The 18,459-nt window shown below is 40.3% G+C and overlaps 2 protein-coding genes across 2 annotated transcripts in view; both read left to right on the top strand.

Moving 5' to 3' along the window:
* polr1a (RNA polymerase I subunit A) overlaps positions 1–2,755 on the top strand; it is a 42,251-nt gene extending 39,496 nt beyond the window's left edge. The window contains exons 32-34 of the mRNA XM_039653780.2: positions 1,191–1,308; positions 2,232–2,396; positions 2,559–2,755. Of these exons, the coding sequence (XP_039509714.2) occupies positions 1,191–1,308; positions 2,232–2,396; positions 2,559–2,665 (390 nt within the window). The 3' untranslated portion in view covers positions 2,666–2,755. The remainder of the gene's footprint in view (positions 1–1,190; positions 1,309–2,231; positions 2,397–2,558) is intronic.
* Positions 2,756–3,843: 1,088 nt separating this feature from the next.
* On the top strand, positions 3,844–18,312 carry prpf19 (pre-mRNA processing factor 19). Its single transcript, XM_089134657.1, has 16 exons — positions 3,844–4,064; positions 4,640–4,789; positions 5,092–5,168; positions 6,514–6,655; positions 6,733–6,806; positions 9,995–10,060; positions 10,133–10,174; positions 10,273–10,347; positions 11,492–11,567; positions 11,945–12,054; positions 12,170–12,325; positions 13,958–14,027; positions 15,247–15,420; positions 15,527–15,609; positions 15,697–15,802; positions 17,909–18,312. Exons 1-16 carry the CDS (start codon positions 4,046–4,048, stop codon positions 18,004–18,006), a joined length of 1,518 nt encoding a protein of 505 aa, XP_088990783.1. The 5' UTR covers positions 3,844–4,045; the 3' UTR covers positions 18,007–18,312.
* The last annotated feature ends 147 nt before the right edge of the window (positions 18,313–18,459 follow it).

The following is an 18,459-nucleotide window of genomic DNA, read 5'->3' as shown; positions in this document are numbered from 1 at the left end:
GACAGACCATTAATTTAGTTCGTTTGTAAAATAAAAGAAGCGATCTAGCCCTAAAATACGTTGTTTTTTAAATCAAGTGATCAAAGTGCTCTTTGCCGCTTGCGATCGGTAGCGCGGTTACAGTGTATCTCGTGGCTCACGCACAGTCTTCACATCTTCTCATGCGCGCTTCAATCCGTTTCGGAGACTATTTTGTTGCGGAGTGGAGCGCGAGCGGGCGGATCTTGGACAGAGCGCAAAGGGGCATTTTTTAAAAGGACTGAGCGTCGCCCTATTTCCCGCTCCAATTTCGCTCTGCTCACACCACGAGTCTGACTCCATTTCTTTTCCCCGCCTGGCTAAAGAAGCTTGCATTGTGTTCAGCATCCCAAGCGGGTCTGCAAGGGCAGAGACGGTTTTCTCCGCAACCACCGCATGAGTCTGAAGCCTCAGACATTGTCCAAACTTGTGTTCTTGAAGGTGAACTCAAAAGAACTGTAGATAAGGAAAGCAATTCATTTTCTTTCTTTCTTTCTTTTTTTAAGTTTAATTTATATATAATTAGGCCCATTGATTCGTTTGATTTTACAGCATTTTTTTGTACAATTGATATTAGCATAATATAAAGCATAATTTTATTTTATTTGTGAGCGCTGTGCAAACGTTTAGTTATCAAAATGTTGGCCTAATAGTTAATTTAATTTTTTTAATTTACTTTTAAAATGTTTATGTAGGCCTTTATTTATTTTTTATTTTTTACATTTTTGTTTATACACTTATTTTTTTATCTTTATTTATATTATTAGGCCCATTTATTCGTTTAATTGTGCAGCAGTTTGTGTGTACAATGGATATAAGCCAATTTAAATTTTAATCGTGTGTGTTCTGCAAAAAATCAGTTATCAAAATTCTGGCTTAATAGTTAATTTACTTTTAAAACTTTTATGGATATTTTGTTTTTATAATTTTTATTCATATTATTAGGTCAATTTATTCGTTTAATTTTACAGGACTTTCTGTATAGGCTATTCCACTGGACATGTTTTAAAGTCGGATTTATGTTTTTATTCACGTGTCACGGGATTCATTTATTTATACACATGTCCCACCCACTTTTTAAAACAAAGTTACGCCACTGGGCGGTGTACTTCGGTGAATATGTTCTAGTCTCGCCATAATGGTGTGTAATGCGACCCGTCCTTCTGTTCTAGATCCTGGACTTGAACCGGTTATACTCCAACGAGGTCCATGCTATAGCCAACACGTACGGCATCGAGGTGGCCCTGCGAGTCATCGAGAAGGAGATCACAGATGTCTTCGCTGTCTATGGTAATAAAGTGTGTGTGAGTGAGTGAGTGAGAGAGAGAGAGAGAGAGAGACAGTGAATGAGAAAGTGAGTGAGTGAGTTAGTGAGAAAAAGAGTGAGAGAGTGTGAGATGGTGTGAGAGACAAGAGTATATCGACAATGTATGTCTTTTTCCAGACAATAATCGTCAATATCAAAAAATGACAAATATATTTCACATAGTCCTTTAGTAATACATTTATTAAAGGGTACATATAATTCATTTTACTTTTAAATCATTCTTTTTTACATATAAATCATACCGTTGTGGTCTATATAAAGCATAACTGCAATGCTTGGGTCTGAATTCCTCATTATTATAGCTCCACAAGCCCCTTTTCTGATGTGCGTCTGTGAGCGACCCGTTTCAAAGTGGCCCCTTTAAATAAAAAGGAGATGCGTCACACCCCGCCCGCTCTCCAGGTCCATGAGTTCACGGTCGGTTCAACTCCCCACGTTCGGCCATTATTGTAGTTTGATTAGAGATATACGATTATATACGATACCTTCAAAGAACATTTTTATTCACACGTTAATAAAACGTCAACAACAGAAGACTTGTCCATCAAGCCTTACATATTCCAGCCAGAGCGAGCGAGTCGATAAAGACGACGACGAACCTGCAGAACAACCACTTCATATGGATGCAGTGGTATATAAGTTAACGTTAACTATATTGTGTTATTAGTGAAAGTCGACTGTTTCTCTTGTTAAAACAAGCCCTAGGCCTTAGTGGCCCTCACCAGCAGGGGGCGCGAGGGCGTGTCGTTGACGAAGACCAAAGCAATCGCTCCATATTTTGGACACTGAGATATTGAATATTTGAGTGTTTCCCAGCCCTGCTTGACACTGTGTGTGTGTGTGTGTGTGTGTGTGTGTGTGTGTGTGTGTGTGTGTGTTTCCTCAGGGATCGAGGTGGACCCGCGGCACCTCTCTCTGGTGGCCGAGTACATGTGTTTCGAGGGTGTGTACCAGCCCCTGAACCGCTTCAGCATCCGCTCCAGCAGCTCTCCACTGCAGCAGATGACCTTCGAGTCCTCCTACCGCTTCCTCAAGCAGGCCACCATGATGGGTACGGTCACATCACACACACATCACAGTCTGATGATCTGCTGTGGGGTCATTAGTGTGTTACAGGGTCATTAGTGTGTTATGGGTTACGGGGTCATCACAGTGCGGTGTTCTTAAGTATTTCATTCTCCTAATAACTATTGTGTGTTGTGTTGTGTTGCAGGCTCCTGTGATAAACTGCGATCGCCCTCGGCTTGCTTGGTTGCAGGGAAGGTTGTGAAAGGAGGAACCGGCATCTTCGATCTGAAACAGCCGTTAAACCGAGACTGAATTTAGCCGCTTAGGGTTAATAGATGGACTCCAGAATGACAAACTGCGTCTCTTTTTGTCTGTATCATCAATAAATAGTTTTTCTTTTTACTTCCTGTCATTTTTATTATATTTGTTCTGTTATCATCATTTATTTTGCTGCCTCAACACATAACTATACCACATGAGTGAAAGTACACACCGATATGTATTTTTAAAAAATCACCTTATCAATTACATTTGCAGAAAGCACATACTCTGCTCAGAATAAAGATAATAATTAACTATGTATAATAAGTCCATTTACAGAAGCACAAACCTGAAATTATGATAATTGTATACAATGTATTTGTTTGTCAAAATGTGAAATGCAATTACATTTTTTTTTATCTTGTTAATATTTATTTTGTTTGATTTTTGTAATTGTGATTTTGTTATAATAGTTTTAATATGGTAGTGATGGTTACTATTTTTTCTAGTGTGACTTTAAAAAAATTTAAACAAGTTAAGGTCAGGTTAACCATTTTAGACATAAAAGTCACTTTAAACATAAAGTATATGGAACCCACAATTAATAAACAAAACCTCGCAAAAAAATGTAGTGTGTCCCCGTTTATTCTTTGACAGATTCCTCTGTTCTTGTATTAATGCTCAATTGGGTTGTACTAAATAAAATGAAATCCTAAACATGTACATAGCTTTTATGATACTGTTAAAACTTAAATGAGATCAGAAAATAAAGAATAGCCGACATAAATACTGACGTGATACAGAAATACCGTTCCCTCGTTCATGAATGAAGCTGAATCGGTTCGCGAATCGGTCTGAATCACTCGGACAGTTCGGTTCACTCATAGATCGGGTGACATTTACTATGTACAATTTAATCCGTCTCCAAATTTATTGAAACACACCCTGTTAAAAAAATACAGGTGCAGCTTAATACTTGTAAGTGGGTTAATGCTCCAGTATAAAAACGTACCTGTTGTTTTAGAAATGAATTGTGTCACGTGGTACCTGCGACATTACTCAGCGCTTTCTCAACACAAGCCAATCAAGTCGTGTGTGATTATGAGAAGACTTTCTATTTACACGATCATTACCAATTGTACATATTAATACATTTAAAAGATTATACTTCTGCGCATAAAAGTTTTGTCCAAGGACACGGTGCGCCTTTTGGCCGAAGCCGGTTGTTTTCAACTTCCGCTCTCCAGTATCCCGTCATGCACCGGTGTTTGAGCGGCACGGCGTCTCAACGTGTTCTGACCGTTCTGACTCAGGGCATGCAGCGCCTTAATTGAGATAAAATCATTAACTCTGAGTGGATTTTAAACCGGTGGATGAACCGATATAACTCCAGCTTTATCTGACAAGCGGAATCGCGTCTATTCGAGCGATATGTCTTTGGTTTGTGCGAGTAAGTGAGTTTGTTTCTGTTAGCATGAGTGATTAGCAGTGCTAGCTATTGTGCACATATTAGCAGAAACTTTATGTTTGAGAATCTCCGCTTCAATAACAAAGCTTTCTTCCGCTTTTTTGCTGTATTTCATCAGACAAGAAGCGCGTATATGTTAAATATAACTCTAGAAAATCTGCGTTTGTGCCTGAAGCCTGAGCCCGATAAAAACAAGACTTGTGAAGTCTAGCCTAATTGTTGATTTTAAACATTGGGCAATGACGTAGCCCATGATATTTATTTGATTAATAGTGGTGTAACTAATATGATGTATTTTGCACAAACCTCATGTTTGTGTCTTTCTTTGAATGAAACCTATCGATCCAAACGTTACTTTTACTTTGTCAAGGTGTCTTTTTACAATTACACACTCACGTGTAAGTGCTGATTTATATTAATTACCATGTACTTTCAGGAATAGGGTTAGTTCCATGTTATAATGATGCACTATGAATTGTTGTAAGTACCATCACTACACAAGGACTCTGTAAAATGGTGTTGGATAATTATAAATGCAAATGTTGTTCTCGTTCCAGTCTCCAACGAGGTGCCGGAGCACCCCTGTGTGTCTCCTGTCTCCAACCAAGTGTTCGAGAGGCGTCTGATCGAGAAGTACATCGCTGAGAACGGAGCTGACCCAATCAATGGCCAGCCTCTGTCCGAGGAGCAGCTCATCGACATCAAGGGTATGAGGAACACACTCCACAGCTTATCCACGGCGTACACACACAACCTGATGCTCAAATCTGCAGCTTTCCACTCGGTTTTCAATTTCAGAAAACACTTTTTGCGAACCAAAACATACAATTCTCTATGTAATACATGCAAGTTGAACAGGAAGAATCTTGATTTCTTTTTGAAAACACAACCTATCAAAACACCACAGTAAAGCATCAACTGTGAGCAGTGGATAAAGCTGTAAGAGGTCCAGTATAATGATGCACACACACTCTGAGCGCCACGGTTTGACTGTGTTGTGTGCCTCCAGTGTCTCACCCCATCCGGCCGAAGGCTCCGTCGGCCACCAGCATCCCCGCCATCCTCAAATCCCTGCAGGACGAGTGGGTGAGTCTCTCTCCACAGCCAAACACACTCACACACACGTCACTCATGAGCTAGAATTAAAAAGGAGGTCAGGAATCGGATACTTGGTATACAATTTTAATTTCGATTCCTTTTAATATGACGTTAAAGCATTGGTGTTTGCTGTGCTGCACACACACACTCTCAGAAAGAAACCATTAACACTGATCGCACAACACGAGACTTCACTGAATAACTTTATAACTGTATTTCTAATGTATATGTTATTAATAAAGTCAGTTTGTGAACCTGAACACCTGAGAATCTTAAAACACTGTTTATTTCAATCATATCAATGTTCAGTTGTGTCTATTTGTTGTGATTGCTCATTTATAATTTGTCCTTTTTTAGTTACTGAGTGTTTACTTGTCTTTAATAATGCTTGATATTTATATGAGTTAGTCTAGTTGTATTTCTGTGGTGTTTATAATCCACAGGCAAACGCTCCCAGTGTAAGGCCGTGTGTCCACCAAAGCGTTTTTAGCCAGCTGAAAACACCAGACGCTCTCCTGACGGTTTTTCCGCTTAGACGTTTCGTTGCTATGATACAGAATATCCTCAGCACAGTTTACTTGTTGTAACTGATTTCGCAGATAATTTGTTTCATACTAAAAAATCGTGGAAAAACGCTTTGGTGGACACATGGCCAAAGTGTTCTTCAGCTGATGAGTTGTTCATCATATTCAGATACAATTACATGTTTTGCCATAAGACTTGAAATTAAAAATAATATCTAAGGTGTTTTTTTTATTATTATTTATTTATTTATTTTTTTGGAATGGAAATGAGATATTGATAACAATCGAAATCGATAAGCAGAATCATAATTGGTAACGTTGTGTTTAGCTCTTGCAGTGGAAGTAATGGGCTAACCGTGTCCAGCTAGAGTTACGCTAGCTATCCATGTCAATCATCTCTATTACAGCTGTCACTTTACGTTTAAAAAAAACCGATTGCACAATCGATCGGACGGACCAACCAACACAAGTTTCTAAAACGAGAATAGGGAATCGGTTTTAACTTTTTTTCAATTTTTTTATTTTTTTAACAAAAAATGTGTGTTAGATGGACGGATCAATACAGCACACACACAACATAAAATAACAGTGTCTTCTGTTCTCCAAATGCTTTTAATATTCGCTATTGCTTCAGTGCAAGTGAACAAGCGTGCCGGTATGTGTTGTGTAGTGACGTGTGTGTGCAAGTAAGCAGAAATGAGCAGATCAATAATCTGGGGGAATTATGAGCTGACCTTTCACAGACACTTTCTAGGCATTCCATCGATTTATATTCACCTTATCTGTGTGTGTGTGTGTGTGTGTTCCAGGACGCAGTGATGCTGCACAGCTTCACCCTGAGACAGCAGCTTCAGACGACCCGACAGGAGCTGTCCCACGCTCTCTACCAGCACGACGCCGCCTGCAGGGTCATCGCACGCCTCACCAAAGAGGTCACCGCTGCCCGAGAGGGTAAGACAGTGTGTGTGTGTGAGAGAGGTCCTCTCCGGGATGGTGACGGCACTCACGTGTTCCTCTTCTGCTTGCAGCTCTGGCCACGCTCAAGCCTCAGGCTGGACTGGTGGCTCCTCAGGCGGCTCCTGCTTCCCAGCCGGCAGCTGTGGTCAGTACTACACACACACACACACACACACACACACACGTGCTGCTTCCCAGCCGGCAGCTGTGGTCAGTACTACACACACACACACATTGTACACACACAAGTGATGTCGAGTCTGTTCACACATTGTCGCTAGTCTGTGTTAATTGTCAAAATGGCTAAAAAGCTACAATCAAATTTCTTTCTTAAATATTAGCAAAATTGAAAGCAACACTTAATGTTAGAGGAAAAGTCGAGTTTGGTCTCCCATGTCCTCAAGCGAGCGCAATAAGCAAATATAACCCAAATCAAGATTCGTATCTTTTATTGAAATGAAATGACATTCACTTTTTCAAGTGCATTAACTTTTGTAACAATTGTTCTTAAATAAAATATATTTAAACTATTTATTTTTGTTAAAGCTACAGAAGTAATTTTCTGTTTTCAAGCCTCTACACACAACGTGGCAATAGAATCGCTATTGGCTAGTCTTTTTTTTTTTCTGGTTACTCGTCAGACTGATATATATATTTATGTGTATATATGTATGTATATATATATATATATATATATATATATACATATATATATATATATATATGAAGAGTTCAGATGCAAAAGCCTCTAAGTGCCATTTGAAATTTTCTTCTAGAATGATCATTTTTATCAAACTTGTATATTTAAGTTCAGTAATTTCACTTAAATGGCAATGAAGATTACCTATTAATTGTCATTTAAGTGAACAAATTGTCATTTGTTTGACAAAAATGGTAATTTTAGAAGAAAATTTCAAATGGCATTTAGAGGCTTTTGCATCTGAACTCTTCATATGTATGTATGTATATATATGAAGAGCTCTTTTCCAAAACGCTATAAATCCATTTAAATAGTTTTCAGGAAAACTACATTTTTTACCTAGACCCACACATTTTGTGAATATTCAAATTATCCTGTTTAAATGTTTTATTGGTTGAGTCTGAACATTTTGAACAATAATTATTAAATCAAACAACAATATTGTTAATGATAATTTAAAAGTTAATTTTATTTTTTTCCAAAACGCTATAAATCGAAATAAACCTCAAACAAATAGTACCAATTTCAACATATGCATGAAAAAAACGAATTATTAAAAATGATCAATATATGATAACGATATTCAAAAAAGGGATGGGCACCCCTCCAGCACATGCACACACACACACAGGCTACATAACATGTGAGCAAAGCGGAGCAGCATGACGCTTAAATATAAGTTAAAAAAAAACAAAAAAACAAAATAAACATTTCACATTTGTTTTTAATAATATTACATTACTTATTTTTATTATTTCATCTATGTTGAGTAGGCTATGAAAAGGGAACCGCATGAGATTAGTAAGATAGGATCAAAATTCAAAAGCTGCCCAATATCGGAAAATATTTGGAGTGCGTCAGACATGATTTTGACCACTTATTAAGTTTTGTTTTGTAGAAAGCTTGTAAATTTCGTTTCATATAAATTGTATCTTCATTTTAATAAATGTTTCATCGACAAATTGACTGGATTAATACATTAGAAGTAAATATCAGACAATATAATCAGGACACAGAGGCGCGCAGGTGAACCGGAGCGCGTCTCATAATATGAACCGAAACACCGCGATGCTTGCCTCACACAGGCCTGAGAACTAAGCTACAGAAAGCTTTAAATATCTACTTTTAAACAAAACAATTAAAAACTAAAATAAATTGGCAACTCTCTGCGTATGCAGGCTAATTCGAAGTATGCGTTTCTATAGGCCTATGCGCGTTCACTGCGAAGATGGCGAATAAGCATCATCAACTTTATCTTTGTTGCTGACACTGACAGAAAACACTAGTTTATTAATAAACAATTCAAATGTTTCATGCATAATCATTACTTTTGCCGGTTCTTTGTGGCAAGCTTTATGCATACGTTGAGATGCGGAATATGCAATTAAAAAGGCTCATATGGTTTCTCTCCCATTTAATTAAATCAATATATGTGATTACTGATAATACAAATGGCTTAAACGATCTACTACTAGTCGACTAGAAAACTAGGACTCATTTTGAGGAATGAATGAACATAATAAACCTCTGTTCAGAGTGCCGCCGTGCTGGATTATGTAGAGCGCTCATTGAATTTGAGGATTTATCGTGTTTAGGCTAAAAACAGGGCTGGCGCTTATCGTGGTTTGGAAAGAAACTGTATCTTGCAGTACATTTTAAACAAGGAAATATAGCGATTCGGCATGAAACGTTGATAGAGCAGTGAAAGGGTTCTGTCCACAGCAGAATGACACGACAAACTCATTTTTTTTAAAAATGTCGTTTAACGCGTTTTGGAAAAGAGCTCTTCATATATATATATATATATATATATATTAGGGCTGTGCAAAGATTAATTGTGATTAATTGGATCCAAAATAAAAATTTGCATAGATAATATATTTGTGTGTACTGTGTATAATTGTTTTGTAAAAATATATAAATACACATGCATGTATTTAAGAAAATGTGTTATCCATGTATACAATATTTATATATAATATAGTATATTATGGGTTTTATTTATATATATATATATATATATATATATATATGCAGTATTTACATGCAAATAATTCTTAAATACATACATGCATGCATGTGTATTTATATAAACAAAATAATTTTACACATGTATACACAAACGTTTATATATATATATATATATATATATATATATATATTATCTTTGTAAAATGGCACAGCTTTTTAAATATGATAATGTACACTCTTAAAATCAATCAAGCATTATCTAATGATAGAACTTTATTAAATAGATCTGTAAAGCTGGATGATCATGCATGAATGCATCCGTCTCTTCACCTGAGCTCAGGACTGGTGGTGCCCAAGATATTGTTGGTCATTCAGTGTTTCTTAAAAAAAAAAAATAGATACTAGCAGTGATTGTTATTAAAAGAGAATTGTCCTACTACTAATTCTGCTTCTAATAATGACAATATAGCCTACAACACACGAGCTGCGGGTTCATGAAGGTCAATCACGTTGTCAGCTCTATAGTGTACAATAGATCGAACTGAGGATTGATTCTGAGTCTGGAACCGATTGTGAACCGCAATAATTGAATCATGAGATGCACGACCGCCACCCCTATAGCATTCAATCTAGTGTAACGGTGTAATCTGTCCCCTGTGTAGGGAGCCGGCGGAGAGGCCATGGAGGTCAGTGAGCAGGTGGGCATGACCCCGGAGATCATTCAGAAGGTGAGTGTTCATCAGTGATGAGTGTGTGAGATCACATGTTCAGAACATCAAACTGATCTTCTCTCTTCGCAGCTCCAAGACAAGGCCACCGTCCTGACCACCGAGAGAAAGAAGGTGTGTGTGCTTTGAGTTGCAGTGCTTTTCCGTCACTGGTTATTTGATGCTCTTTTATACGTGGTGTTAACCGTGTGTGTGTGTGTGTGTGTGTTCAGAGAGGAAAGACCGTGCCGGAGGAGCTGGTCAGAGCAGAGGACCTCAGCAAGTATCGTCAAGTGGCGTCCCATGCTGTGAGTAACCAAGAGAAGCGTTTCCCTTCATCCACTCCAAAACATACATACGAGTTGTGTTCTCAAAACAAATGTGTGTGTTTATAACGGAGAATTGGGCACCGCATTTAAAAGCTTCTCACTGAAATATTATATATCGTCTACAATAAAATCATGTCATTACCCAGAATGTCCCTCAGTAAAACACATCTGGAGTTGCCCTCGTGCACTGTAATGTTAGACTAGTGCGCTTGAGCATTTACTGTTAAAATCCTTTTAGAATGACCTCAATATTCAAGATAAGGGGCAAACGTACCTCTGTTATATTTATAGCATTTAATATAGTTGATCAATATCACACGAGGAGTGCAGTTTTTTTCTCTCCAAATATTAGCATTATTACAAACGTGATCGTGATTATTGAACTGTTGTAAAATAACCAAATACTTACATTTTTAGACACATTACCTGTTTTTACTCCATTTCACCAATGAAAGCTGTCCCAGACAAAGACACAGCGGCGTTTCGATACCGAACGAACGAATTGTTTGAATGATTCAACGACTCGCTCATTAAGACGTGCTTCGTTCCTGAATGAATCAGTTGAAACTCATTAACAGTGACTTAATTTCACATTTAAAGTATCTTTTCTTTTTTTAAGTCAACTTAAAATCTCAATATTCCATGTTTAAAACCTCGGCACATTATTTCTGCGTGTGTAAGCGCAGGTTAAACACACTGATCTGCATTTAACAGTGTAAAGCATCTAATCTTCAGATGCAGCTTCTGCAAACATCAATGTTGAAACTGATTTTATTTGATTGGTAAAACCCTTATTGTGTCTTATAATAGTATTTGATTAAATCTCAAAAGATGATGCATAGATTTAATTAGGTTAAAATTTGATTATAAAGGTGGAAATCAATGTAAACTGATTTTAAAAGATGATTTCTGAACTGACCACAGAATATGAAGAATATCAGAGACTTCAGGAGTCTCAAACACACTCTACACACCTCTATTATCTATATCACACACCCCTAGTCTGAGAGTAAACTGGTGTGATCGCTGGGTCTCGGCCCGAAGCCCTTCCCCTGTGTGTGTTTATGCGTTTTATAATATTGCGTTCACTCAGCAACATCAAGCTTTGCTTTCCCCTTCTCAGGGTCTTCACAGTGCCAGTGTGCCGGGAATCCTCTCTCTGGATCTCTGCCCAACAGACACCAACAAGGTCCTCACCGGTACGATTACACTAATCACACCAGGGTCCATACGGATACAGTCAGTTAAATTTATAATATGCCCTGGCTCTTCCAAGCCTCATAATCAGTGAATGGCAATCAAAGTGCATCTGTCCATCATGGATGGATGCGCTTTAATAGACTTAAACACACACTGCCATTCACTCTGATTATGAGGCTTGGCAGAGCCAGGACAATTCTTACTCCGATTGTATTCGTCTGAAAGAAGAATATACACCCAGGATGACATGAGGGAGAGTAAATCATGGGCTGATTCTCCTTTTTGGGTGAACTATCCCTTTAACTTTGATTTTGAAAACCCTGCACACGAATACGGCATGGTCAGATTAGAACACGTCTCCTGTTTTTGTCTTCAGGTGGTGCGGATAAGAACGTGGTCGTGTTCGACCGGCGAGAGGAGCAGATTGTCGCCACCCTCAAAGGACACACTAAAAAGGTCTCGTCCGTCATCTACCACCCTGGTCAGGTAGGCCCTCGCTCCTCACACACACTCGTGTGTCACATCTCTTCTGCTCACACACACTCGTCCATCAGGAGGGTGTTCTCCAGATCTCTCACCGCTCTTCCCCTGTTCTCCTCAGTCGGTGGTGTTCTCGGCGTCTCCGGACAGCACGATCCGCGTGTGGTCGGTCACTGGGGGAAACTGTGTGCAGGTCATCAGGGCCCACGAGGCAGGAGTCACTGGCCTCTCTCTGCACGCTACTGGAGACTATCTGCTCAGCTCCTCTGAGGACCAGGTAACACTGACTCGCTCACTGACTCACTCACTCACCGACTCACTCACTCACCGACTCACTCACTCACCGACTCACTCACTCACCGACTCACTCACTCACCGACTCACTCACTCACTCACCGACTCACTCACCCACTCACTCACTCACCGACTGACTGACTGACTCAATGACTCACTCACTGACTGACTCAATGACTCACCCACTCACCGACTGACTGACTGTCTCAATGACTCACTCACTGACTGACTCAATGACTCACTCACTGACTGACTCAATGACTCACTCACTGACTGACTCAATGACTCACTCACTGACTGACTCAATGACTCACTCACTCACCGACTCAATGACTCACTCACTCACCGACTCACTCACTCACCGACTCACTCACTCACCCACACAACCACTCACCGACTGACTGTCTCACTCACTCACTCACTCACTGACTGACTCAATGACTCACTCACTAACTGACTCAATGACTCACTCACTGACTGACTCAATGACTCACTCACCGACTCACTCACTCACCGACTCAATGACTCACTCACTCACCGACTCACTCACTCACCGACTCACTCACCGACTCACTCACTCACCGACTCACTCACTCACCGACTCACTCACTCACCGACTCAACCACTCACTCACTGACTGACTGACTGTCTCACTCACTGACTGACTCACTGACTGACTCAATGACTCACTCACTCACTGACTGACTCACCGACTCACTCACTCACTCACCGACTCACTCACTCACCGACTCACTCACTCACCGACTCACTCACTCACGACTCACTCACTCACCGACTCACTCACTCACCGACTCACTCACTCACCGACTCACTCACTCACCGACTCAACCACTCACCCACTCACTGACTGACTGACTGTCTCACTCACTGACTGACTCACCGACTCACTCACCGACTCACTCACTCACCGACTCACTCACTCACCGACTCACTCACTCACCGACTCACTCACTCACCGACTCACTCACTCACCGACTCACTCACTCACCGACTCACTCACTCACGACTCACTCACTCACCGACTCACTCACTCACCGACTCACTCACTCACCGACTCAACCACTCACCCACTCACTGACTGACTGACTGTCTCACTCACTGACTGACTCACCGACTCACTCACCGACTCACTCACTCACCGACTCACTCACCGACTCACTCACTCACCGACTCACTCACTCACCGACTCACTCACTCACCGACTCACTCACTCACCGACTCACTCACTCACGACTCACTCACTCACCGACTCACTCACTCACCGACTCACTCACTCACCGACTCAACCACTCACCCACTCACTGACTGACTGACTGTCTCACTCACTGACTGACTCAATGACTCACTCACTCACTGACTGACTCAATGACTCACTCACTGACTGACTGACTCACTCACTCTGTCTCTCACTCTCTCACACAAACATGACGCACACATGGTTAAATATCACAGGATGATCTCTATGAATCGAGAGCCACTTTAATTTGGCTGCTGGTTCACTTTGACTTCTCTTGTGAAAAGAACAAAATCTTAGTTTGTTTTTATCAGTTTTCTGTGTGTGTCTTGAGTGTAAAGCATCTCGTGTGTGTTGCAGTATTGGGCCTTCTCTGATGTGCAGACTGGACGTGTGCTGACTAAAGTCACTGATGAGACCGCTGGATGTGGTATGTGTTCCTCTCTGGCAGTGTGTCCGATATTAACTATATATTCAATGTCTTGTTGATAATACAAATATTAATTAGAGATGCACCGATACGAACATTCTGGCCGATGACCCATAATTCTTTATATTTGAAAGCTGATAACGATATATTGGCCGATAAATCTGATTTTTTAAAAATAATTTAAGATCCTAATTTTAAAAGTCTAATCATTTAAAGAGTGAGTGAGTGTCCCAAACACACAATTATAGTGTTCTCATTATAATTGCCTGTAGCCGATATGACTTGAGTGTCACTGAACCGTATTTTACTTTTTTTTTTAATGATTCCAATCATATCTCAAGCGACTCAAACCCATCATGTTGATCAGTCTCAGCTGGAGGAGATAATACATTATTCTTCAGCTTTAATAAATCAATGATAACAGTAAAAAATAAACATATATCAGCTGTAGGGTTGGGTATCGTTTGAATTTGAACGATTCTGATTCCGATTCCTTGTTTCGATTCCGGTTCCTAACGATTCTCGATTCCGATTCTTTTAAGAGGCGGGGTCAAAAACGTTTAGCTAACCTTGCTAACCAACGGCCTTTCTGAAGGAAATACTCCTTCTGTAAAAATACTCCTTTTGTCACAAATTTTGCATTTTGCCGAGATTTCGTTATTTTTAGAAAAGTGAAGCCACACTTTGGATCGCCGACGTAAGCTACTCATGTTCGCTCTCGCGCGGTTATGCCAACACTTCCGGTAGACGCTTCTTCGTTGGTGTTGTTCAGCGGTTTCTTCTTCCGCTCGGCGGACTGTGAATATCGAAACTAGGAATCGAAATTTTTACTTTTGAACGATTCCGGGAAAAACGAAAAGTTCGTCTCGGTTCCAATCGATACTCGACTCTCGATACCCAACCCTACTCGGCTGATGCCGATATATCGTGCATCTCTAACATATTCATGAGCCTTGGAACTCTTATTCAGGACTAGTGTAATTGAGCTGAAATGATTTAACATGGTGTCATGGACAGCAGGGCCTGAGTTGTTTGTAAAATGCGAATATACGCATCATCAGTCTTCTCTTCCCTCCAATCTCAGTTTTAATCTAGATTTTTACGGTTTCTTGTGTCTTGCTTTAGATATTTTGAATCCTCCAGCCAGCAAAGGCTTCTGGTTGAAATGAGTGACTGTATATGTATAACCTGCTTATGAAACTTGCGTGTCGTCCTCCAGCTCTGACCTGTGCTCAGTTTCATCCCGACGGCCTGATCTTCGGCACCGGCACCGCCGACTCTCAGATTAAGATCTGGGATCTGAAGGAACGGACCAACGTGGCGAACTTCCCCGGACACTCGGGTCCCGTGACGGCCATCGCCTTCTCTGAGAACGGATACTACCTGGCCACCGGTAGGTCACATGACCGTGCTGATGGTTTATTACGGTCGAGCTGCTTTGGAACCGTTAATGTTGACATTTCTTAATGAGTGTAATGGCCCTTGTGTTTGTCCTGCAGGCGCTCAGGACAGTTCACTCAAGCTGTGGGATCTGAGGAAACTCAAGAACTTCAAGACCATCACTCTGGACAACAATTATGAGGTGTGGTGTAAGCCCCAGACGCACTGGCATGTGTTCGGCATGTGTTCGCACTGTTCTCCATGATCCCCGTGTGTGTGTGTCCTGTAGGTGAAGTCTCTGGTGTTCGACCAGAGTGGGACATATCTGGCGGTGGGTGGCTCCGACATCAGGGTCTACATCTGCAAGCAGTGGTCCGAGGTGCTCAACTTCTCTGGTACGTCCTGCTCAACTACTGTGTGTCCGATGCACCCACAAACGCTTCCTCGTTTTACACACTCGTTTTATTTTTAAAAATTTATTTGTGGGAATGATACGAAACTAGTTCAAAAGAAATGAAGGTTTTTGATGAAAACATTCCAGGATTTTCTCCATATAATGGACTTCAATGGGAACCAAACGGTCCAAATGAGAGTTTCAGTGCAAACTGTTCAAAGGGCTTTAAACGACTCCAGACGATGAATAAGGGTCTTATCAAGCGAAACGATCGCTCATTTAATAAATAAATAACAAAGTTTAAGTTTTATAAGCTCAAATGCTCGCCTTGCTCTGTTCTGTGATGCGCGTTCGTGACTCTCCTGTTCAAACTCGTCCATCAAAATGAACAAATCTTTTTCCGAATCATTTGGTTCATTCAACCAACGAAATGAATGAGTTGACTCAGGGTCTACATCTGCAAGCAGTGGTCCGAGGTGCTCAACTTCTCTGGTACGTCCTGCTCAACTACTGTGTGTCCGCACCCACAAACGCTTCCTCGTTTTACACACTCGTTTTATTTTTAAAAATTTCTTTGTGGGAATGATACGAAACTAGTCGAAAAGAAATTAAGGTTTTTGATAGGGATGCTCCGATCGATCGGTATCGGCTAATAATAACATTTTATGCCTCGATCGGTACTCACTAACTTGGCCTTTCTTACAAACTGATCGCTATTTGATGACGTCAGCGCGTGAGAGGAAGTATGATGCGTGGGGATTTAAATTATTTAGCGCACAGTCATATCTTCGCCGGTGTGGAACTACTACGATGTTTCGGAAAAAAATGAAAAATTAGCTATTTTCTGTGTATTTTCCAAAGAAATTTCAAGTGGAGGAGCATTATCAAACATTTAATACGACGAACCTGATTTGTCACTTAAGAACGAGCCACCGCGAGACGTATGGCGAATATGAAAAACGGTAACTAGTAATCTGACTCTCGTTCAGCTTTATTTTGTCCTGCTCAGACTTGTATTGGACGATGTTAAAATTACATCAGACTTCTCCATTTTAGGAGACTAAATGTTTATTTTGTCCTCCACAGTATTGGACAATGTTTAAATAAACCTTATGGGCTGCATTCAACTGTTCCGTTTTGTTTATTTGTCTTATATAAAGTCAATTAAGTGTCGGTATCGGCCGATCACCATGACAAGAAATCGGTACTCGGTATCGGCCGCAAAAATCCTGATCGGAGCATCCCTAGTTTTTGATGAAAACATTCCAGGATTTTCTCCATATAATGGACTTCAATGGGAACCAAACGGTTCAAGGTCCAAAAGACGGTTTCAGTGCAAACTGTTCAAAGGGCTTTAAACGACACCAGACGATGAATAAGCGTCTTATCAAGCGAAACGATCGCTCATTTAATAAATAAATAACAAAGTTTAAGTTTTATAAGCTCAAATGCTCGCCTTGCTCTGTTCTGTGTGACTCTCCTGTTCGAACTCGTTCATCAAAATGAACAAATCTTTTTCCGAATCATTTGGTTCATTCAACGAACGAAATGAATGAGCTGACTCGGGAAAAGATTTGTTCATTTTTGATAAACGAGTTCGAACAGGAGAGTCACACAGAACAGAGCGAGGCGAGCATTTGAGCTTATAAAACTTAAACTTTGTCATTTATTGAAGAAATCAATAGCTGTATTTGTATCAGTGATGGAAGTATTTAAAATATGGTATCTCTACATTCAGGTGTATATTATCTGTGAAATTATTACATTGGTCAAAATTATAAACTCTTACGTTTTTATATTTTATAAATCACAGAAATTGTGTAATATCTGTGGTCAGTCGAATCACGTTTGACATTAAAAATGCTTCTTTTTTTTAAAAGCCATTACATTTAATTTTGAAGATGCCCAGATAATGCAGAACCATAAAACACACAATATTAGATTAGAACAAGTGGTGGAGCTGTGATATAGTAGTGCATTAATGTCATTGAGATAAACTGGTACATCTCAGGCATCTTGGAGCGCCAGAGTGTTGAGGTGTGTGAGGGTTTAGTCGTGTTTAGCAGGAGTGTGTGAGCTGATTTGTGTGTGTGTGTGTGTGTTGTAGATCACTCTGGCCTGGTGACCGGCGTGGCTTTCGGAGAACACGCTCAGTTCCTGTCCTCCACCGGCATGGACAGAAGTCTCAAATTCTACAGCCTGTGATGATGGAGGACGTGAACACATGCGCTCGGTGTCCCTCTGCTAATACTCCTGTGTGTGTGTGTGTGTGTGCTAGATCCACACCCACTGTCATGTGCATCATCATCATCATCACCGTGATGAGCTCTCTCTCTCTCCAGCACACACGTCTCCTCTCTCGCCCACTGCTCAGGCTCTCTCCTGTCCGTCTTTAAGCTTTGGTTGTAGGCTGGTAACTGTTTGTGTCCCATGAGTCTTCTTCTTTTTTATCCGATTGTGGACAATAACAACTGTGACATAGATTCCAATAAAGTTTAAGTGGTTTTTATGGATCGTTCTAGTGTGATTTTCATGTCCAGTGAAGGTCTAATAGAAACCATGATGATTAGCAGGGGTTTATCTATAATAATCGGATATCTGTGTAGAGGAAGTTGATTTACAGGTGAATCACCAGAAACCAGAATATCATGCAACAGT

The sequence above is a fragment of the Pimephales promelas genome, chromosome 9, assembly GCF_988280905.1.
Source record: "Pimephales promelas chromosome 9, fPimPro1.hap1.1, whole genome shotgun sequence".
NCBI classification, from domain to species: Eukaryota; Metazoa; Chordata; class Actinopteri; order Cypriniformes; family Leuciscidae; genus Pimephales; species Pimephales promelas.
Note: the sequence above shows the minus strand (reverse complement) of the source record. Positions and strands in the feature narration are given on the sequence as shown.